Raw genomic sequence first — 23,407 nt, forward strand, 5'->3', positions numbered from 1 at the left:
CCTTTGGTGTTCTCTGATGTACAATTTCAGTACTTTAATATCTGCCTGTGTCATCCTAGAGTGTTCTCCACTTGTATTCTGTGTATGGTTTCTTCTGTGTCTTGTAAGTACATTAGTCATATTGGACCCACGTGTCCCCTGCTTCTATAAGACCTCATCTTAACTGACTTACATCCGCAAAGATGCTGTAGATGTTGGAGGTTAAGACTTTGATATATCTTTTGGGGAGACACAATTAAACCCATGTGAATCCAACTCTTTAAATAATACTGTGTGTCAGTGGTCTCTTCCATGAACATAATCACACAGGGGTGGGGGATTGGAGATGCATTTGGTGATTTTTTTTTTTTTTTTTTAGATATACCTGTGGAGAGGTGTCAGGGGAAAAATTTCTCTCCCCTTTCCTATCTCTTTAATTATCTTTTTATTCCCGGACCCTCCAACACACAACTCTCACTAAATTTACTGTTAGAAAGTAGAGTTATTTCATAAATCAATATTTGGAAATATAGTTTACAAATAGCTTTAGTCTGCAGGGAAATAACCCAGCTCTTCCAAAAGATCTCTACATTTATTGTTCAGACCTTTGTAATTTCCATACATGGTTTATTTTATTTTTAGAAAAGTGCCCAGATTAAGCAAAGCAGATGATTAGAGCTGATTATGAATATTTCTTATGATGATACTGGGCCAAGTCCTCTAAATTGGTTGGTCTCTCTCTGCTATCCAAAATAGAGAAAAAATGAGATTGTTTCCATTTATCAGAGTTATGTTATACCAAGTAAATGGATTACTACTTTTAAAAGATTATAAAAGAATAAAATGTGTTTAATATTAAGGTATACTCATTGAGCTCAGTTTAATCTTTCATTGAGGATTTAATGAATGTTAATGATTTACTGAAAGCACTTAATTACTAAATGTTACTCGAAATAACTGGATTTGTGTAGGTTAGCTCACCATACCTCAGAGTAAAGCAGAAGCAGTTTAAGTCAGAGGAGATTACACTGACTATTGAAGAAAGAATGTGGGGCTCAGTAGATAGAGAAAGCAGAGCAAACACCTTTGGAAGCAGACAGAATTGTGGTGTGTTTAGTGAAATCTAGAAGGTTTTCCAGGGTACAATGGAGTGTAAGCTAAAATAGTAAGAGGCTCTGTCTGTCTAAAGGATAAAGGAGTGATAATTGGTAGAATTCTTTAAAGCTAATTATTAGAGTTTTTGATTAAAGGTAAGTACATATCCGATTACCTTGGTTCCCATGATTTAATATGACAGTTCTTGCTTCTGAACGGAGGATGAATAAAAAGTACAAGATGAACTGAACTGGGAGACTGGGTATTCTTGTAAGGTCTTAGGTGTTATATTAAGAGTTTGGATTATTATAATGGCTCTGTTAGAGATACGGGGTATTTTTTTTAAAATACTGATGAGATATTTTGACATGAATTCCATTTAGATGAAAACAGAGTCATATGTATGTTGATATAATGTTACTATTTGATATTATAAGGCTATAAATAAATGATGAATGTTAGAGACTAGAAGCTAAAAAAATACTATTTGACTTTGTTAGAAAAATTCTAATACAATTATTACTACCACTTCTATTGTGCTGCCACCATTACTAGTTGTGCAATTTAATACTATTTATTATGGAGTGTTTACTATATACCAGCTATAAACTAGGCTAAGTTATTTATGAATATTATTTCATTAATTTTTTAAAATATGTTCTATTCTGAATACCAGTGCTTTTTTATTAAATATAAATTTTCATTATTCTTTTAGTAAAACTGTTTGGCAATAGCCTTTTCATTTTTCTGGAATTATTTTTATTTTGCTGTCGTTTAAAATAGTATTTTAGCTAGGTATAAAATTAAAGTTTGACAGTTATTCTCTCTCATTGTGTTGTATATGTTGTACCACTTTTGCCTTTGAGAAGGATGCTGTCAGTATATAGAAGATGAAACAAGAAACTGGGGTATTGACTGAGCAGTCAGTATTGGTTCAAATCTAGGAAACTCTTAGCCATTATCTTGCAAAAAGAGCTCTTTTCTATTCTGTTTATCCTTTTCTTTGCAACTCTGGGTTCAACTTATGCAAAAAAACTTCTTTATATTCTTGATTCTTCGTATGTCTTTTTCTTATTCATTTCTTTGACTGTGCTCTTTTTATTTTTCTTTTGGTTAATTTTTCCAACTTTCTTCTACTTCACTGATTTTCTTTTTAGTTTTTATTTTACTTCCTTTGAAATTTAACTTCTGTTATTCTTAACCAAAATCTATTTGGTTCAGAATATCATATCCTTAGTTCATGTTTCAAATTGTATTCTCCTTCTAAAAAAAATTTAAAATATTCATTTTATATTTCTACCCTATACTTATATTATCTGAAGTTCTCAGATAATTCTGTAACTCAGTACATGTATATTGATTTCTATAATATTGAACTGTATACCATTTTTATTAATAAAGATTTATTTGAGATAGTCCTATGCTTTCTTTGAGAAAAGATTTGATTTTTATTTGTCTAGGGACTTGAAAGCACTACCAACTGAGACTATTTTTTAATAAATTATCTGCTCTGGATTTCCTATTCTACGTTAGGGAGTATAAAAATTGTACTCTATAGATACATTATACAAATACATGAAGACAGCCCCCATGTAAGCTATTATTATCAATTACATTTAAAGCCATGCGATTCCTATTTTTTTTTTTTTCTGGGATGACACAAAAAATTTCTTTACCATTTCTCTTTAGCAAAGAAAAATTTTTTTTCTAGTTAATCATTCCAACTTAAGAATCTGTATTTTATTAAGGGTGGACAAATTTACAGTTCTATTTTTTAGTGAGAGGCAAGGCATTCTCCTGTCCCTGTATGGCCATTAAAACACTAGCTTGTAAGTTATTGAGATGGCAATAATGCTAAAATTGCCAGTGCTTCAGAATCAACTTACATTTTTATTTCAAGCTTGAAAATTTCTTTTTCTTTAATTAATTAATTGATTTTGGCTCAGAGATTTCTCTCCCATGCTTTATGTGTTTTTTTCCAGGGGTTCCAGAGACTTTTTTATGATATTAATCTTTCATATCCTCTCATTTAATGTTGTAGGGCATGGACCAGATAAGCCTGGGGGGCTGCCATTGTCCCTGTCCAGTGTGTCAGAATGCTAGCTTCATGCTTTGTGGCCTTGAGTACTGACTAGAAGTGGCTTAGAATTTTGGTTGATAAACCCACGTATTGCTTAGTAATAATTTGGTTTTTGGTCTATAAAATGTAAGTCCTTTGGGTGTATAGGATCTTTTCATCTGTCTTTTCTTACCTAAGCTTGTCTTTAAACGCCTTTTGGTGAAAAAAGCCATTTCTTATCCAGGTTGCAGTTGAAAACAAACTCCCTTTCATTGTTAAGAATAAGTTCCCATGCTTACCATAATCAGACACCTCCCAGCTGAGTCCCAGGGCAATTGCTATATCATTCTAACTACATAATACATAAATGATTTAAGAAATAAACTACAATGGGTACTTTTTTTAATTCCATGTTATTTAATTAATTTTTGTTATGGTGTCATACTGAGTAGAATACTAACTCAGCAGGCCAGCAATTCTCTCTATAGACAGACCAACATAGGAAGTTACATTATAATTCCAGTGTGAGTTGATTAATTTGCAGTGAGAAATATGTTTACCTAAGGACTGTATACCTATTTTCACTGGCAGGTACAAACAGTCAAGTTATTTATCACTGTTTTCTCACTATTCTCATAAAGGAAATAAACACTAAGAAGCACAGAATGGGGCCCCCCTTTTCTTGGGGGCAGCCTACGAGAGGCAGAAAGACTCTAAGCCTGGCAAGATAATCTGAAAATCTAATTATTAATATGCCAAGGAATGCCCCAAAAGTCTGGGAGTACAGAGAAAATGATACACATATTCTTCCTTTTTCAGCTTGACAATTGAATCCCTCCCTGCTTTAAATGTTGATGTACTTCACAAGAAAAAACAGTGTCTGGAAGCTAAAGAAGAAAATATTAAGCATATTATTTGAAAATCCAACTAGCATACATTCATAAAATAATTTTGTCACAGGTTTCCTAACATTATTTTGACTGAGGTAGTAGGTCACATTTCTGGTGGTAAGGACAAGAAGTAAAATTCACTTATTTTCTGTCATCCTTATTTTTTTTCATTTATTGCTCTACATTTCCCTTCAATTTCATGAAATTTGTATGATAAGATAGGGCCTCTTGCCTTTGGAAATCTTTTTAGAAAAATCCCATGGGGCCTAACTGAAAGGGCTATCCAGCCCATGTTTCACTTGTGGATTGATGTCAGGAGGTTAGAGAGGACTTGCACTTTCAATATTGAAAAAAGTTTGTTCAATATGGGGTGAAGAACTAATTAATGATGAAGAATGTATTTTCCTGGAACATTCTCATCCATAGTCTTTGTTCTTTAGCAATCTAGCCAGGAGTAGTGTAGGGGGTAGGGAGGTAGGAAAGCTAAAAGTTGCCACTGGAAAGATCAAGAAAGGAAAGTTTAAACTAGTTATACACTGCACCAGAGGTCCTCAAACTGCGGCCCACGGATCATAGGAGGCGGTGTGATTGTATTTGTTCCCGTTTTGTTTTTTTACTTCAAAATAAGATATGTGCAGTGTGCATAGGAATTTGTTCATAGTTTTTTTTTTTTTTTAAACTATAGTCCGGCCCTCCAACGGTCTGAGGGACAGTGAACTGGCCCCTGTTTAAAAAGTTTGAGGACATCTGCACTACACACACACACATACACACGCACATACACATATACACGTGCATTATTTTTGGCCATTCTTACCTATTATTACCATGGATTAAGCACTTATGCATACTCATGATTCCCAGCTTTGTAAATGTGCTGCTTCTTTCTTGAATTTCTAAGTATCTATTAAATGGATATTTCTCTATGGATGTTCTAAAGATGATTCTTCTCAGTCTTTTGAAAACATCAAGTTGGAAGTGAGTAGAAGGCAGAAATTGTGACTTCATCTTGAATATCTGGAATCTAGCAAGTGCCTGCCATGTAGCAAGTGCTTAAAAAATGCTTATTGAATGAATAAAAGAATCATAATCAGAAAAATGATATGCACCTCTTTGTAGACTTTCCTCATAAGCACACATTTATAGATATGATCATATCTTCAACACTTCAAATTAAGGCAGTAAGGACAGGAGCGTCATTCTGCTACCTTCAATTCCCCAGATTTTCTTCACTCTTAAAGACTGCATGTCACCTAGTTGTGACATTTTCCTCATTCAAGGTTGATATTTGTTTTAAACTTACTTATTTCAAAGATGGACTTTTGAGTTGGAAGGAAAGAAGCCAGTCAGAGTTCATTGTGACCCTACTGACAAGCTGTTGATCGTGGAAGTGAAAAAACCTTTGATTAGCACATTTTGGCAATTTGTCTCTTTGGATTTAGGATTTTGAGTTACCTTAAATCAATTTTATTCATTACCCATTGCCAGATCTTTCTCTTGCACAAATATATTTTTGTTAGCTGTATTGCATTACAGTTGATATATTATTGTTAATTTAAACATTGTTCTTCTTGGAATCCTCTGAATATAGGAAGCAGTAAGGTGGTGACATGGACACCTGTCAGTTTAGTAAAGAGAGCTCATTGTTATAATAATCACATTTAAGAAACTGCCATTGCTGTGTGATGAATAGAAAATCAGTGGCAGGTCAGATTTAAAGACCATGCCATTTAAATCCCAGAATCTGATCACTCTAGGTTTTTTTCCACTCACAAACCAGCGAAGACAATCAGTTTTCTCCTTGTTGCATTTTAAAATGTAACTTAATTGAGCTATAATTTTATAGCACCATTTGCCATGTTTATGACACCAATTACTTGGGACATTTTTGTTTTCTTTTGTTTTCCTAATTTTGAAATGTGGTAGAATTTTCTATCCTTAATCAACTTTTCTCATTATGAGAATTGTTCTTGCATTTTGTTTAGCCAATGACTACATTAGAAAAAGTTAGGTTCACTTGTTGTTTTACTATGAAGCAATTTCAAGCCTAGTTTATTTAGCTATAGTCTGTGAGTTGCAAATTGTGTATAATATGCATTTTTTATACTTCCCATTTGCTTTTCTGTGCATTTATATTTTAGTTGATATGAAATCAATGATGTGAGTATTATTTAGTTTTGCTAATAACAATTTTGAGATGCCATGGGAACTTACAAATATATGTCATAAACATAGTATTGAGACATCCCAACTGGTTTAAAAAGGCTTCAATTAGATGGGCTAACTTGGAAACAGTGAGTCGTAAATTTTTGAAACTTTACCAAAAACACAATGTTCCCCTAAAAGTGGATGAAACTGCAGCAAATATAAAACTTGAAGTCAAGGTTCTACCCCTAGCTGCCTGTTTGAGCTTAAGAAAGCCATTGAAGGTTCTTGATACTTATTTTCTAAAACTGTGAAGTTGTGTTCCAGCAAGAAGCACACATTCAGTGGCTTTCAAATATAGGTAGAGATTTAGATCTCAAAGTAGCTCAGAGTAACTTATGACTCTCTTGTTTTCCCAAGATAGAAACCAGATTCTCGCCCCCACCAAACAGATTAAGAACACCTGTTACACCTGTTACAATATTAATTTTCTTAAAAGATGGTGTAAAAACAAATAAATCACCCTGAGGCAAATGATCAATTAGTAGATATTTAACATTTGGAAGCCTAGAAAGAGTTCTTTGTTCATTGTTTTATGTTGGTTCTTTTCATAATCCAAGTGCAGCATTAGTTTTTAGGTAATGGCTGATGAATGTTCATTTTAACATGTCCCTTCTCCTTAAAGGATATTTTTAAAAATTCTCAAGATTTACCTACCATATTGAGGAAGAGATTAGATTTTTACATGTGGTTCAGAAGAACATATCAATTACCAAACAGAAGAAAACCATTTTAACAATTAAGCCTATCTAAAATTGTATTTTTTTAGTCATATGATCTTATTTCTTATTTTTTGTTGTTGCAGTTGCCACTGCTGTTTTATTTTATTTATTTTTTTTATTGTTAAATCATAGCTGTGTACATTCGTGCAATCATGGGGTACAATGTGCTGGTTTCATATACAGTCTGAAATATTCTCATCAAACTGTTCAATGTAGCCTTCATGGCATTTTCTTAGGTTTTGTATGTAGACATTTGTATTCTGCCTTTAGTAAGTTTCGCCTGTACCCATTCTAAGATGCACCATAGGTGTGGCCCCACCCATTACCTTCCCTTCATCCTAACCTCCCCCCTCCCTTCCCCTTCCTTGGCCCTTTCCTTATAGTCTTGTGCTATAGTTGGGTTACAGCCTTCATGTGAAAGCTATAATTTAGCTTCATAGTAGGGCTGAGTACATTGGATACTTTTTCTTTCATTCCTGAGATACTTTGCTAAGAAGAATATGTTGGCTTTTGCATCTGCTAAAATTTAGGCTACATGATGCTTTCCAAGTTATTTTTATAATTCTGAAATATTGATATTAAACCCACTCTCCTTACTCTGTATTTGCTTGCATGGTGTCTTAATCTGCATGAAGAAATCAAGATGTTCTTTACATTTGGATATTGAGATGTTTATCCTGGGTGCTGCCTACTTCTTTCATTCAGCATTAGATGCTAAATGTTTTTGATAATCGTGTTACCTCTGCTGTCCAGTCTGGATGCAAATTGTGGCACTGTTTCTTGATCTCCTTCTCACATTAAAAGGTTTTTTAACTCAGACTTCAACTACCAAGTACTATATCAATCTATTTACATGCCAGTTGTTTTGATTTGTGTCAAGGTTATAGGAGAATAGAGATACTGATCAATAGAAATACTTATTGACTTAAGAATATAAATAAGCCAGCAGCATTATTTTTACAGAAAAATTTGGCTTACATCTATGGGAGCATTGAAATTTGCAGTTTATAAAAAAAGTTAATTTGTTAGATACTCAGTTTGTAAACTAACTTGCAGTGGGCTTTATGTAATTATATAAGGCCCTGATTTCAGAAATACATTTATTACACAATAGAATTTACCTATTAATGTCTTCTCTATTTCATAAAAATATGAAGTAAAATTGAATTCACTACTAATCTTTCTATGCCATTTTATCCTAAGCTTAGCTCATCACTGCCTTAACATTTTCATTTGAGCCCCAAACAATAATCACCATTTTTATGGAATGTGGCTATGGCTGCATTTAACAGATCTTTACAAAGGTCTCATTTGTGACGTGTGCCATATTGCAGTTTGATAGTCTTTCTGGCTACAACAATGTGAAATTGCTCTACACCCTCTCCTCCCAACCCAGGAAAAGGCTACAGCTGAAATAATTAAAGTCCACATGCTCAATGATCTGTGCCTTCTGCAAGGTGGCGCATTACTGTCTCTAACGATGTTTAATAACTCATAACATTCAATATACTTAATCATCAGTTACTGACATTCGTAGTACTTTTGCCTTCTGAACATACCTTGATAGGGTGAAAATTGCATTGGAACAGATTCATTATTTAGCTTGGTAAAGAACGCTTTAGAGCTGCTTCACCCAGGGCTGTCAGGGAGCTATGTGGTTACACTGGAACTTTGTTAGGTGAGGACATTTTGATTTGTTGGTATCGCATCGTGCTTTGCGGGCCTCAGAGCCACTGTGGGACTATAACCTGAGTCCCTGACTGAGGTGTTGGGAGACTGGGATGGTGGCCTCTCACCAGCCACTTCACCCCTCCCTGTAGGTCATTCTCTACTTGGAGTAAGATGAGAGTGAGGTGCCGAACATTGCCTGAAGAGGTCCCTTTTGGATCAGGAATTCTGCAGTCTCCCCATCTTTTCAGAGTCACTGGTTCCATTAGACTGCTATCATTTTTGTACTGAATCTTGTGTTTTTTCAAAGAGCTTCTTGAAAAAAATAAAAGGATAATAAACCATGGATTCCACTAACCTTGGTAGAATGACAGAAGGCCAACCAACTTTCCCATTTTGTAGTATTTACACGGTTTTGCTGTGTCATGTATGACAGCCTTTTTAACATAAGTAAATAAGGCTTTCTTCTGAATACTGCATATTTAGGCCAAATATAACTTTGTTTTTTGATTACAGGACCTGAACTGTGACAAGCACTATGGTATGTGCTCAGCCCTTGAAGGACCCACAGGAGGTAGCTTATTTTGATGCAGATTCTGCTTTAGAAAATATAGGACTTCATCATCTCTGAGCTTCAGAGAAAAATTCTGATTGTCAGTTGTTGACCTTCTCCCCAATCATGGATATGAGTCATAACCACCCTAGGGTAAATTGCATGCTTTACTCTCTCACATTTTTGATTATTTCCAAAAAGTTTTAAGACTTTTTCCCTCTTGGTAGCAAATGCCTCTGTGGGCAAAGCAAAAGAGAAGCAAGGGAATAGCTACTTTCTCCGGCATCTGCTTCTATCAAATGTTGTAGCTTCCCTGCTGCTTCCGAACTCACAAATCCAACTAAAAAAAATTACACAATAAAAAGAAAACAAAATTATCCAAATTATTATTTAATTGTGAAGTTCATAGCATGTGGGATTTTATTTGCTTTTTTACTTGGTTTAGTATCAATTCGATATGATTCAAAATGTAAAGTCACAGACAGGCCTTCCCTTCCTCATCCCAACAACATTTGTTGAGTGAATATACCTGGTCAAATGTATGTTGGGTATTAGGAATAAAGAAATCAATATGGTACAGTTATGGTCCCTATACTGATCAAGCTTAGAGGCCAGGGATGGGGTGATGATTTAAATGTATCCATGCACAGACAGTCACAAATCAGCCCTAATATGATACAATAAGGAGTAGTGAGGAGTAGTGGGGATAATTGGAGAGATGTCTTTGTTTAGTTCTTCCATCCATCCATCATTTCTTCTTGCCTTCCTTCTAACACTCTGAGAACCGAATACCTCCTGATCTAGGTTTAGATAGGGGTACGTAAGCTAATAATTTTAATACACTAAACAGAGTGTTCAATTGAAGATATTTCTAGAGCACAGTTTTTCAGAGCATATATAGGCAATAGCTTTTGAATGGCTGCTCCTCCACTTCCATGTGCTTGACCTTGGACAAATTACTTTGTTCAGTTCAGTTTCATCAGGCATACTTAGTAACAATGAGAGTACTTACTTCATCAGATTCTCTTCATTAGCAAAAGAGTTGATACAGATAAAGATTTTTGAACAGAATTTGGCACATTGTGAGTTCTTAAAATCAGAACTACTCTTATTACAGATAACATGACCTAACTGGACACTGAAATGGAAGTATTTTTGAGTTACCCCGGTAGCACCATCCCCTTACCACTGGAGCCATCCCAGAAGAGGATATTCCTGTGTTTGCTAATGCAGTTAGTTCAGGACTTGCTGGCGAAATCAAGACTTGCTTAACTCATCCTTTCAATACATTATTCAACCTGGGATGCTTCCTATCAAAGAAGCACAAAGAGGCACGGTGTAATACAACACGGTCTTGCGTAGGAACATTGTAACTTACATGACCTTGTACACTTGGGCTGTTCATTTTACATTGCAGTTTGCTTGGTTTCAAATCGATATAAATATTTCTTTTACCAGGCTTTGTAAACTAGTTAACCAGACCAGAAAGTGGTTTCCAAGTATTGCATTGCCTTATAAACTGTACAAAATAATAAAAATGAAAAGACTTTCAAAGGCTGTACACTGCGTACTAACTCACCATTCAATCATTCTGTTTTCTCCTGCACTGTCCCTACACGCTGGTGACTTCAATGAGGATGCACGATTTGAGCAGCTGAACTGGCCAAAGCTTGTGAACCTGTGGTCAGGTATTCCAGCTCACCAATCTTGCTTTCTTCTCGGAAAACACATTTTAGTTTCTGCAGTGCTCTACAGCATCCACTTTTCAAGATTTTTTAAGATTTGTACTTCAAAGAAAATAAGTGTGAAAATTTTGTGAGGCAAGTGTTAGGTTATCATGAAAAGGGAGCAAATCATGGTGAGAAGAATTAGAATTTTTGCTTTCTTTCTTTCATTTTTTTTCTAAGAATTCTGTAATACTGGGAAAAATATCAATAATCTTAACTAAGGAGATTATGCAGTTGTCAATATTACATGTAAAACATCTAGTTAAAAATATAGGCATATATTGCCAGGTGCAATAGCTCATGCCTGTAATCCTAGAACTCTGAGAGGCCAAGGTGGGTAGATCCCCTGAACTCAGGAGTTTAAAACCAGCCTGAGCAAGAGTGAGACCCCCATCTCCACTAAAAGTAGCAAAAATAGCTGGGTGTTGTGGCAGGCACCTATAGTTACAGCTACAAAGGAGGCTGAGGCAAGAGGATCCCTTCCAGCCGTTCTCAACCTGTGGGTAGAGACCCCTTTGTAACAATGAAAATACATTGCGGCATTAGAAAGGTTGAGAAACACTGCCTTAAGCCCAAGAGTTTGAGGTTGCGGTCCACTCTATCCAAGGCAACAAAGTAAGACTGTGTCTAAAAAAAATACACACACACACACACAACTTTGTAGAAGATAGTTCATCAGGTGTTCCCTGGTGGTTGTCTTTTGTTATTGAAACTGAGATGTTCTTGGTTTCTTTTAATTGGATTTTTTTAGTTCTCATAAGAAACATATAAGCCCAAGAGCTAGAGGTTGCTGTGAGTCCTGTGACATCATGGCACTCTACTGAAGGCGGTAAAGTGAGACTCCGTCTCTACAAAAAAAAAAAAAAAAAAAAGAAACATATATATTTATTTAGTAGTAAAAATGGTAGCAGTGTGGGAAGTACATTGAGATTCCTCTCCCTGTCTGGCTTGTGTCTTCATCTGCTCTTGTTCTGGTTGCTGCAGTGCATTTGCTCTGTGGTTTGCGGCTTCCTTCATTCTCATTCTTACAGTAGTTCCAGCTTCCGTCATTTGATTCCAGGAGACAAGGCCAGGACCCACCATGGCTGAAAGAGTGCAAAGAAAAGATAAGTCAAATCTTCCGCAGCATCAAGGATCATAAACCATTCTGAGCTTTCCATTCCTTTACTCGGCACTCTCTGAACCAAGTTCTTACCATGCTTTTTCATTGATTTGCACAGTTTTCCAATGGTTTAGATGTTCGGTATTTAAAGATTGCTTACCTTGCATGCAGTCCCGACATTCAAGGAATGAGCCACATGATATCTGTGACATTTTGATTCATAATCTGCTTTCTACATGTCTTTTCTATTCCTATGACTCTGTCCCTACATGCTGGCTTTCCCTTCTGTTTATTATTCCTGCCCTGCATCATTCCACATCTGAGTTTCTCTTACCTTAATCTTATGCACAATTATGTGTTTATCCCAATGCTTCCAGGGTAGACTAGGAATCAAAGCAAACATTGATGTAAAGCCAAGCATCATTTTTGGTGTGTATATTATGTCTAAAAGCTGTAAGTGTTTTTATTGGGAAAATGTTTTCTTGTTCCTAAGCAAGAAACACCAGAAGTGAAATTAGCTAGAAAACACACTTTCAAAGTGGCCAGGAGTTTACCAACTAGTCTCATTGTACTGGGGAAGATAGAGGTGGCAGTGACAGGAGTGGTGTTAATGGGAGTAACGAGTACCTTTGTGAGTAAGGCCTTATGCTGGGTGCTTTGAATGCAGTGTGGGAGACAGCTCATATTTTCACCCCCATTTTACAGTCGAGGGGACGGAAACACAAAAACTATTGTCCAGGTCACATATTTGGTAATAGTTAGGATAGGGTCAGGATCTGAAGCCAAGTCTTTGGGATTTTAAATATTTTTCCTTTCTTTATCCATGAGTTAATATATGTAAAGTTTTCAGAGCAATACTTATGTGATAAGCCTTTATATAGAAGCACTACATACATATTGTTATTTTCCCTTGGTCACTGATTTGGTGATGTTAATTTTACTTCTTTCCATCAGGTAGTAGCAGCTTCAAGAAATCAAAGGCTCTACCATAGAAACACTGCTCTGGGTTAAGTCTTTAGTCAAGTACATGAGACTGAACAAAAATATATATAAAAGGAGCAAGCAGATCTCCACTCTCTCTCCTACACATGTGTGCTATTTCTTAGTAAATATTTCAGTCTCATAGAAAAAGCAGTTCCCTTGCATTTTGTAATATAGATTTCCAATTCATTCAGTAATCCTAAAACTGCAGGGGTGTAAGGCAGTTAAAGTTATGGCCGATTTTAGGTTGCCTTTCCTTTGGAATCTTTTATAATGTAAAATCATTTGTATCTGTTTCAAATGAGCTTTCATTTTTTTTTTTTTTTTTTTTTTGTAGAGACAGAGTCTCACTGTACCGCCCTCGGGTAGAGTGCCGTGGCGTCACACAGCTCACAGCAACCTCTAACTCTTGGGCTTACGCGATTCTCTTGCCTCAGCCTCCCAAGTAGCTGGGACTACAGGCGCCCGCCACAACGCCCGGCTATATTTTTTTGTTGTTGTTGCAGTTTGGCCGGGGCTGGGTTTGAACCCGCCACCCTCGGCATATGGGGCCAGCGCCCTACTCACTGAGCCACAGGCGCCGCCCGAGCTTTCATTTTTAATTTATATTGAATGTAACTAGTTTATATTTGTCTTAGAATAATCTCAGAATTTCACATGAGTTTTCTGTTTACAGAATCACATTTTAATATGGATCTGCCTCTGTGTGTGTCTCTCTCTCCCCCAGACACACACTTCTCTCTCTCTTTTTCATTCTTTCTTCTCTCTCCTGGACATCTACTGAGCCACTTCCAGGGGCGATACCTTGGGCCCCAGGGCCCCAGGTTGATTAGTTGCACCCAAGAGCTCTAGACAGACACATGATACCCACTGACCTGGAAGATTCAGCATCTGTATGACCTCTGACCCACTGCATGAAAATCTGAACTTGGAAATCAGTCTGATTTGGCGTGGTGTCTCAATTAATGTAGGAGCTTCCATGTGCTCGGAAGAGATATAGCTGGACTCTCCTCTCAGGTCCTCTGTTCCAGGACTAGCCCTATCTGAATGTTGTATTCAAGCTAGGGTTCATGCCGCTTTAACCTGCAGAATTTGGGATCAACCATGTAGCTCTCTGGCTTCATGTGGAGAATAAATCTCCCTTTTTCTTGAATAAGTAGATCTGTTCCATTAGCAGCTGACATATCCATTAATACCTTATACAGATTTGTCTAGCTTTACTTGTGACTGTCTCAATATTTTGTTGGATTTACCTTAGTGTAAATGTTTTCTTGCCCTACTGTATAGAGAAGGGAAAAGCCAGTGTTCTTCTCTCCACCACATAGATGTTTGGCAATGACTCTTCTTATTTAGGAAAGGGAGGGTCAAGAGGAGGAGATATATGGAAAACATGGCAAGGGTGGGACACTTGGATTGAATGTGCTTCAACTAACTGCACCCTCTGCCTTAAACTTAGTTTAGATCTCTAGGGGCCACACATCTTAAAAATTCACCACTGCGCCACTGCAGCCATGCGTTTTTAAGTTTCTCCCATGTTGTTATATATCAAGCTATTTGTGCCTAGTCATAAAGACTAAGCTTGCTGGCAATATCATGTGCTTATTATAGGTGGTAACTTCTTTACAAAATCCAACAGCACCATGTATTTCCTTACACACTCACATTGCCCAGGTATAAAAGTATCACTGTGAGGGCTTAAATAACTATAACTCTGAGAAAATTACTTTATATTCACGTCTGCCTATAAAATGCTAAGAGGTGGTTTTTCTTCCCTTGTGTCATAGGATAAATTACAGGATGCACAAGCTTCCATTGCTATCATTGGCTTTATTTAAATGAGCGAGGCTTTACTTACTCGGTGAGGAAGAATCATTACCATAAAAAAAGAAATAAATTGTTTTACCCTGAATTAAATAATCTGTCATATTCACTGTACTGCTCAGGTTCACTGAAGCTTTTATGCTGTCCGTGTGCTCTGCTATATGAAGCTGCCTTTGTGTTTTCTTGAAGTTATCCCTACCACAGGTGGATGCCCACCCACTGACAGGCTCTCCGTGTCATCCTGGTTCATCAGTTTCATCACTCTTTATTCCCCATGCCTGGTGACCTTAGTGTAAATATGTACCTGACTTTTGTGTTGTATCGGTTCTCACCATCAGCTCCACCTTCTCCTGGTCTCCACATCTCAGCAGCCCCTGGATCCCTTCTTATCACACCAATCTCAGGAATACCCCTGTCCTCACTGCTCTCTCAAACTAAAACTACATTTGCCCTATTAACTGGTTGTTCTGTCCTAGTATTGTCCCTTCCCATTTATTTTATGTAATGTCACTAACATAATCCTCCCAAAATAAAAATCTATTAATGTCACTTCTTTTCCTGCTGAGGATACAGTCCACATCTCTTCATTGGTGTTCCGGTGACTGCTGCTGCTTCCAGCCCTCTCTCGTGGATTCTTTCACAGAACCACAGGTCCCTGCAGTTACCCTGGGGCTCCAGGTTCCAGAGTCTCACCTCACACAGTGTCCATGTTGCCCAAGAGCCCCTTCCCACCTCATCTTCCTGGGGAACATCTCTCACTTCTTCACAGCCCATTAAAGTCAGTAGTTTCCCCACCCCCCAGTCTCTGCTACATGAGAAAATCGCCCCCCTTCTCCATTGCCTGCATTCTTAATCCCGTGTCTCTCATGGCACTAAATCACTGTATTCTGATTATGAGTTAACAAACCTGTTTGCTCATGAGCCCGTGACCTTCTTGAGACTAGGCGTTCTTAGTCATTTTTGTAATTCTAGAGCATAGTACATAATTTGGCACCTGTGTGTGCTTCATAAACACTTGTTGAGCTGGTTTACCTCTCTTCTAAATGTTCTCTGTATTTGTGCATAGGTTCCGAACAGTTTAGAAGACTGCATCTTGGGTATCTCTATAGTCTGTTCTTGTCTGATTAGCTCAAGTAAGAGTACATTGTTAATGAGGCCAAGGTCTCAAATTTCTCTTCTCTGTGGAGCAGTTAACTTTGTACTTCAACTATCAGTAACCTCAACTAATTACCTGGTAAATATCACTGGTTCCAAGGGAAATGAAAAGATAGGATGGTTAAGGTCAAGGCAAATCTATCTCAACTATGAGACAAATTGCATTAAAGATATTCCTTATTTATGTTAAAAGCATGATTTTCATACTTCAGTGTAAAATGAGCACCTTGTTTTGTCCACAGCAACATGTCCACATGCACTGATGGGCTTCACTTACAAAGCTCTCTGCTGCATTGGAGGTGGCAGAAGTACCACCTCGTTGCCAAGAGTTTTGCAGTAGAGCAATCATCATCCATCATAGATCTTTAGGATTGTCAGCCTCAAAGCCTCTCCTCTACCCACCTGCTTTTCTGTTTGTCTTCTAGGTGAGACCATGCGGATAGCCTCCTCTGAGTTTGCTGATGACCCGTGCTCCTCGGTGAAGCGTGGCACCATGGTGCGGGCAGCAAGAGCTTTGCTGTCAGCTGTGACACGCTTACTCATCCTGGCAGACATGGCAGATGTCATGAGGCTTTTATCTCATCTGAAAATCGTACGTATGCAGAAGTTACCGAAACTTGCTCTATGTGAGTGGCAATCTTGGCCCTGTATATTACTGCTCTGAACTCTACTAGAGATGTTTCACTGCTCACCAGATCACTTGTTTACTCACCCATGTGGTACAAACACCCAATTTTTCTGATACTAAAATTACATTCAATAATGTATTTAAGACTTATATAAGGCTCACTTGAATTATTTTCTATAGCTGAGAAATTTTTTCTATACTTAGAAAGGCTTATATAAGGCTCACTTAGATTATTTTCTATAGCTAGGTTTGTCCTTACTTCTTGAGTAGGTAAACACACATTCTTGTAGATTCTGGAGCCTGAGCTTAGTATACCTGCCTTTGCTCTCTCTCAGGTTTCAGAGCGGGGTTGGTACCTGTGATAATTTAATTTATAGCCACTCTTCTGGGTAGCTGACCACCTGTACCTACCTTAGTATGTATCATGTGTTGAATATATTTTGTTACTGTTTTAGCCTTGCTTTTCTGTGGATATAAGGACTTTGAGCCTGGTCTGGCAATAAAAGGTGTCCATCCACACTTCCCACAGCTAGAGTCAATCTAGTTGCCCCAAGCCTGGCATCTACCATATATGAATGGGTCCCTGGGCACATTATGTACCTGGCCCACTAACCCACAGAACCCCATTGTATGAGGGTGCTTTGCTTGTCATGATTCCTTATAATTCTTTTGTTTCCTGGTCACAAATTTTGCTAGAACAAGGATCAAGGCAACTTCCCCATTCCGTGATAGCTGGTCCTTTTTCTGTGTTCCTGTTTGCTGAATGGTCTTTAATTACAACCAAGATAGTTCAACCTGTTGAACAAAGGTAATGTAACATAATTGCTTAGGAATATGCTCTTGCTTAGAGAATCTCTACCCCAGCCCCCAGTCAAAGACAGTTTCTGGACAACTGGCACCAACACCAGGACCTCAGGGTCCTGTGATGATGAGATGTGAACCATTTGCTTTGATCTTTGTAGAGCCAATCAACTTTGGCCCAGCTCCCCCAGCCCTAAGTCCTTTCTGGCTTACCATGTGTCCCATCCACCAGTTCTACTGATGGGTCTATACAGCCGCCTGGGGACCTAAGAAACACAGAACAGAACTTTTGGGAGTTTTCTTAGGTTTTGTTCAGAGAATAGGCCCTTGAAAGCCAAGAAGAGCTCTTGCAAAAAGGATGAGGTGAGCTTGTCGAGGAGAGGGTTTACCTATTTTAAATATTGAGGGGATGTCTAATAACATGGGTAACCATTGGGCTACTAGGGTCAATCTCAGTGTGGTGTCCACTTGCCCCTGTGTTGGAACCACCATGTAAGCTCCTCAAATCTCAGTTCCCTCATCTATTAAAATGGGGCTAATGGTGGTATAGCCCTCAGGGTTGGGGGAGGTTTGAAAGGAGGAAACATATAAGGAGTCTGGTGCAAAGTGAGTGTTCTGTCAATGCAGCCACGTGGTGTTTTAATATCATGGGAGCCACTTGCAGGCTGCAATTCTGGCCATCCTTGCTCCAGCCCCACCTCTGTTATGTGCGTCTTATAGGCTACAAAGTACTTTCTCTTTAAGCATGTTGGAAAAACGACCTGTTATCTTTCCCTTACAGCCTATGTAGTCTTCAAAGCAACAGTTTTAGAAAAGTCTTTCCTCAGCTGGGTCAACTTCCTTTACCCCAGGAGGGAGAGAACAGAGCTGAACCCACTGTGTTGAGGAAGGCCCTGCTCAATGACACTCGGGAGGGGATACAGGCTGAATATTCTCCCTGGACATCCCACACCAAGAGAATGGGAGAAATCCAGATGCAGGGAGCTGTACATGGCCCCCGTTGCTGGCCGCACTCTTGCCTCTCTACCCACTTGTGTTGACCAGTGCTTTCAGCTGATCACATCCCCGCAGCCTGTCCTAATGTGGAGTCAATTGCATCCTCTTCTCCACACAGCAGATTAAGGGAAGTTAAAAAAAAAAAGGATTTAGCAGAAAATTGTGGAAAGGTCAACCCATCAATATTCAGTAGTCCTGTCAGACTGTCAGTAGTAAAATTAAAAATCATTGTAGACTAAATAACCCATTTGTTCTATTTAGAGTGTAGCCTCTGGAATGAACAGCAGTGGTGGAATATTGCTATCTTGTGGAACAAGTGAGGAACTACAATTTCTGGTGTCACCATTGAATTACTCAGGCTGTGTGGCCTGTGTCACACTTTGGCTTCAAATCAGTCAGGGTTTCATCTTATGGGACTATTACCCCACCCCTAAAAAAAGGCCACAGTATGTGGTATGTTAGTTTGGGGGGGTTCAGTGGGGGAGATATGGATAGTTTCAAGGTCAATCTCATCAAATTGTACACATCAAATATGTTCAATTTAATGTGTGTCAATTATATTTCAATAAAGCTGTTAAAAGAGAGACTAGGACCGTCAACAATTTAAAAGGTTGAGTACTGCTATAGGTAGCAGTAACACGAAAGGGAATTTAGACCCTTGCCAAAATAGAGAAAAATTATTGTTCTTTACAGAGATCATTGAAGAATGGCAAGTAAATAAAAATGTATTTTAAATAGAGAAAAAAAGTTCTATAGGACAATTTGGAGATCACTAGAAGAGAGTATATATAAAGTCCTTATTACAGTGGCTGTGAATTACTGTCATTGTTTTCCATGTCTGAAAAGGAATAAATATTTCAAATTGTATATAAAATCAGCACATTGTACCCCATAATTGCATTAGTGTACACAGCTATGGTTTCATAAAAATAAATAAATAAATGTGCTAGATGAGGAAAATTAAACTTTCGAGTGCCCCAGACTGGATACTGATGTTATATACATCTGAATTCTATTGAATAATACATCCTCAAATGGAAATATTTTTTGTTTGATACCAAGATAAGATTGATGGTTTTCAATCTTTACTATAATAATACATTTATCTTTTTCTATAATATGTGAAAAATATGTGATGCGTCTGTGTATTTCAACCTAAATGTCCTTATTTTTTACTGCATTTAAAAAAAAATTTCATAACATGGGGTACAGTCACTTAGGTTATGTGACTTGCTTAATGTGTTAGTTTTTTTCCATAGAAGCACATTGTCTCATGAATAAGTAATATATTGTTTGCAAACATTTACTTGTTTGTTTTAACTCAGAATGAAGAACATGTCAAGTGTCTTTACATGTTTTGATGTTTCTCAGGGGTTTCCAAATAAATTGTAAATTCTTCACCATGTGGATGATAGAATGTAGATAAGAGAAAAAGAGTGACAGGTACTTTCTAATAAAAATAAAGTAGTGACTCTGATTTTCTCTTGGTTCTGATGGAGTAACAGCATACTCTAGGATGACTCCTATAGCTTCCTGCTGTGTTAACTGTTACTCAGCTCTTTTGCCTTTAAGCATTACACATAGTCTTTCACTTTTATGTTTTAAAACTTTTTTTTTTTTTTTTGTAGAGACAGAGTCTCACTTTCTGGCCCTCGGTAGAGTGACGTGGCCTCACACAGCTCACAGCAACCTCCAACTTCTGGGCTGAAGCGATTCTTTTGCCTCAGCCTCCCGAGTAGCTGGGACTACAGGCGCCACAACACCCAGCTATTTTTTGTTTGCAGTTCAGTTTTAAAACTTTTATGTCAAAGTTTTATTGTGTTTCTTCTAGACATCAAATTTTTCTTGTCTTTGAATAACTTGCAGGAATACAGAGGGAACTACCTCTTTTATCAGAGACTTATATTCATGTTTTCCATCAGTAGTTTACCAACTTGATGAAGGATAGCCAGTTTATTTTCCTAAAACACCATCCTTCACCCTCTGCCCACATCTCTATATGTAATTATTGGCAAATTGAGTAACAGTGAGAAAATGTTAGTCAGCCTATAAAGATGAGTGAAGAATTCGGAGCCCTGCAGAGGTCATGTAGTTTGGAAGTGTGTAAGTCTTTGCATTTGCTACCTTACTATCATTTTTGGAAACTTAAATTTATTTGGCTACAGAGGATTCCTTCTCGTAGAGTATATGGATATTTCAGTTGTCCAAATTATGCTATTTGTTCCATTATGCAAATACTTGTGTGTACTTTAACACTGATTTCTTCTTTGGGGGATGTTATATGAAAGACGCATATGACTACAAAAGATTGTTACTGCTACTGCAGTTTTCAATTCAGAAGATAGTGTTGGAACAGTGGGTGACATATAGTTCTGAAGCTGAATTAGCACCCAGTTGGGAATTTGATGTTTCTGAGGAAAGCTGAAGTAATCATCTGTATATCAGACACCATTAAAAAACACTAACTTTGCTAGTGAATGATTTCCTAGCCAGAAACCTGAAATATCCTGCAATCAGTTGACATTGTCAGTATGTTAGGTTGATATGTGGCACCCCAGAGTTTTAAAGGAATCTTGAATTTCAATCAGTGATCGTGAAGAATATTTATTTTCCCTAGGCTCTGAATTAATGTAATCAGATCATATTGTCACTTATTAGCATGAGCGATTGCTTTACATATAAACTCATCTAGACAAGTGTATGTCAAAGAAAATCACCCTTTTCCTATCCTCAGGCTAGGTCCTGGAATAGTGATGTTGTTCATTATCTGAGAATTTCTTTCTAGGAAATGGAATAGCAAAATAGAAAACAGCAATCTCTTGGTCAACTTCTTAGGGAAGTCAGATTTTCTTAGTGGCTACCAGAGGCCAAATCTAATGCTATTGTCCTTTTGTTTGGGGCATGGGTGAGACGTGATGATCTTAACATCACCTGTCCATTTTTGTGATTTTAGTATCAAATAGTGTTGTGCAATCTCAGTAACTTATTGTTTCTTTACATCTGCTATTTAGTCCTGAAGTTCTAATGTGGCTCGTGTTTGAGTGTCAGTCAACTGGTATCACATAGCCTGGTCTCTGATTATAATTGTGGAAAATATAGCCCCAGTTCTTAGCATATCTTTTCTTTCAGAGTTATTATGGTTATTAGCTTCATGCAGCTGGATTGTTCATAATTTATTTATTCAGTTTTGCTTTCAAAGAATATTTACTGGGTGCTTACAATAGACAAAACACTGTGTCAAGGTATATTATTTCAAGGATGAATAAGACTAGATCTTGCCTTCAAAACCTTGTAAATCAGTAAGGGAGATATTAGGATATTGGAAAGAATGTAGTGCCTATCGGGAAAGTATGTGTATTGCTGTAGTTTCAACCACAAGGAAAATATAATTTGGGTGCTCTCTGTGGTAAATAACCTAATTTAACTTTAAAAAAAAAATTTTAAGTAAAGGCAATGAATATATGGCTGACCAACTAAAAGTCTAGATGCAATACTTCAGGCAAGGCTTGATCAAAGTGCAAAATAGCGGCTCAGACAAATTTCTCCTGTTCTTCATTGAAGGCTTTGTTCTCTATAGGCTCTTTCTTCATTGTCTCAAAATATCTGCCAACCATTGTCAAAGTTACATGGTCCTAGACTAAGGATAGCACAGGAGGAAATTATCTTCCCTGAGATATAGTTTATTCGAGCAAATAAGTACAGTAAATAGAAGCAGGATGTTATATGCATTCATTCGTTTGCTTGGCCAGCTCCTATTTTCAAAATTTTTTAAAATTTAGCTGTGAAAACCCAGACCTTAACAAGAGTTGTGTATAATTTATTAAATAGTATCAATGTCATGTAAAATTCAATCAATGGTATCAATCTTGGTATCAAGAATAGAGGCCTGGGATGAGGTCAGTCTGCCCAAACAGAAATGATGATCATAACAATGTTTTCTAGCTCTACCGTGGCCAGTAAGTATGGATGGGGGAACCAGACTACACAGTGTGGGGCAGGCAAGGCATCATACTCCTCAATCCAAAACTGTCCCATCCCTATATGCCAGCCTGCCTCATAGCAGGTGCTTCATAAAAAAAAAGAAAGAAAAAAAATTAAATTCTTGGGCTGCTATTGTATATTGAAGGAAATAAGTGCAGTTTCAACCAGAACAATTAGAGACTGATTTAAAAACTATCTCAAACAATTTGACACAGCTGTGGACTAAATAACAGTGGCAGGCAGACTGGCTTTCTGGATGGAGGTCAAGGTTATTTTAAACAAGCCGGTGAGAAGATAAAGATTTTAAGGATTTTCAGTGACAGGCTCTGAAAATACTATATCTAAAAGGCCCACTAATTAGGGAACGACTCTTAATATCTGTTTTAGTAGTTTTAGTTTGTTCAGCTTTATCTATGCAGAGCATTTTAAGGCCTGGTTCAGCAAACAGTCCTTGCTTTGATGTTCATAAGCCCAGCCTGGTCAGTGGGAGAAGAATTGCTATCTGTAATGTGTGAGGTAATGAGGGCATTTTTAATGGCGAAGGGTATGACTGCTGCTCCTCCCCAATCCAGGATGTAAACATCTTCTAAACCTCCCCCTTATCAAAGAGCTCTGCCCTTGACACCAGCTTGCTTTTCAGAGCCATCACAGTCAGCTGACTGTATCCTCTCTGCAGCTTTCCTTCCACTCCTCCCAGGACCCCTGTCATCCACAGACATTTCAAGAATAAGATGAAGATATTTCTCTCCAAAATTATTTAGGAATTTTTTCCCCCTGAAGCTGACACTGTGCAGAAGACCAATATCTCTTTTCAAGGACCTCCAAATTCTTGCCAGGAACTTTGCTAAGCATTTGTTAATTCTGCATTTCTTATCTCCTTTAATTCCTATAACAACTTTGTGTAGCACATTGACACTGCTACCCTCCTTTTATTAATGAAGACACTGAGGTTCAGAGAGGTTAAGTAGCTTGCCCTGATCTCAGAGCTAACCAGTGACATAGCCAGGGTTCAAACCCAGACAACCTGACCCTGTAACTCTCCTC

The 23,407-nt window shown here is 37.6% G+C and overlaps 1 protein-coding gene across 3 annotated transcripts in view; it reads left to right on the forward strand.

Moving 5' to 3' along the window:
- Window positions 1-23,407, forward strand: part of CTNNA2 (catenin alpha 2) — a 1,130,561-nt gene that overhangs the window by 332,721 nt on the left and 774,433 nt on the right. For all 3 annotated transcript variants that reach the window (XM_053588738.1, XM_053588740.1, XM_053588739.1), the window contains exon 4: window positions 16,383-16,549. In XM_053588738.1, coding sequence (XP_053444713.1) covers window positions 16,383-16,549 — 167 coding nt within the window. The remainder of the gene's footprint in view (window positions 1-16,382; window positions 16,550-23,407) is intronic.

This window comes from Nycticebus coucang, chromosome 4 (assembly GCF_027406575.1).
Source record: "Nycticebus coucang isolate mNycCou1 chromosome 4, mNycCou1.pri, whole genome shotgun sequence".
Taxonomy (NCBI): domain Eukaryota; kingdom Metazoa; phylum Chordata; class Mammalia; order Primates; family Lorisidae; genus Nycticebus; species Nycticebus coucang.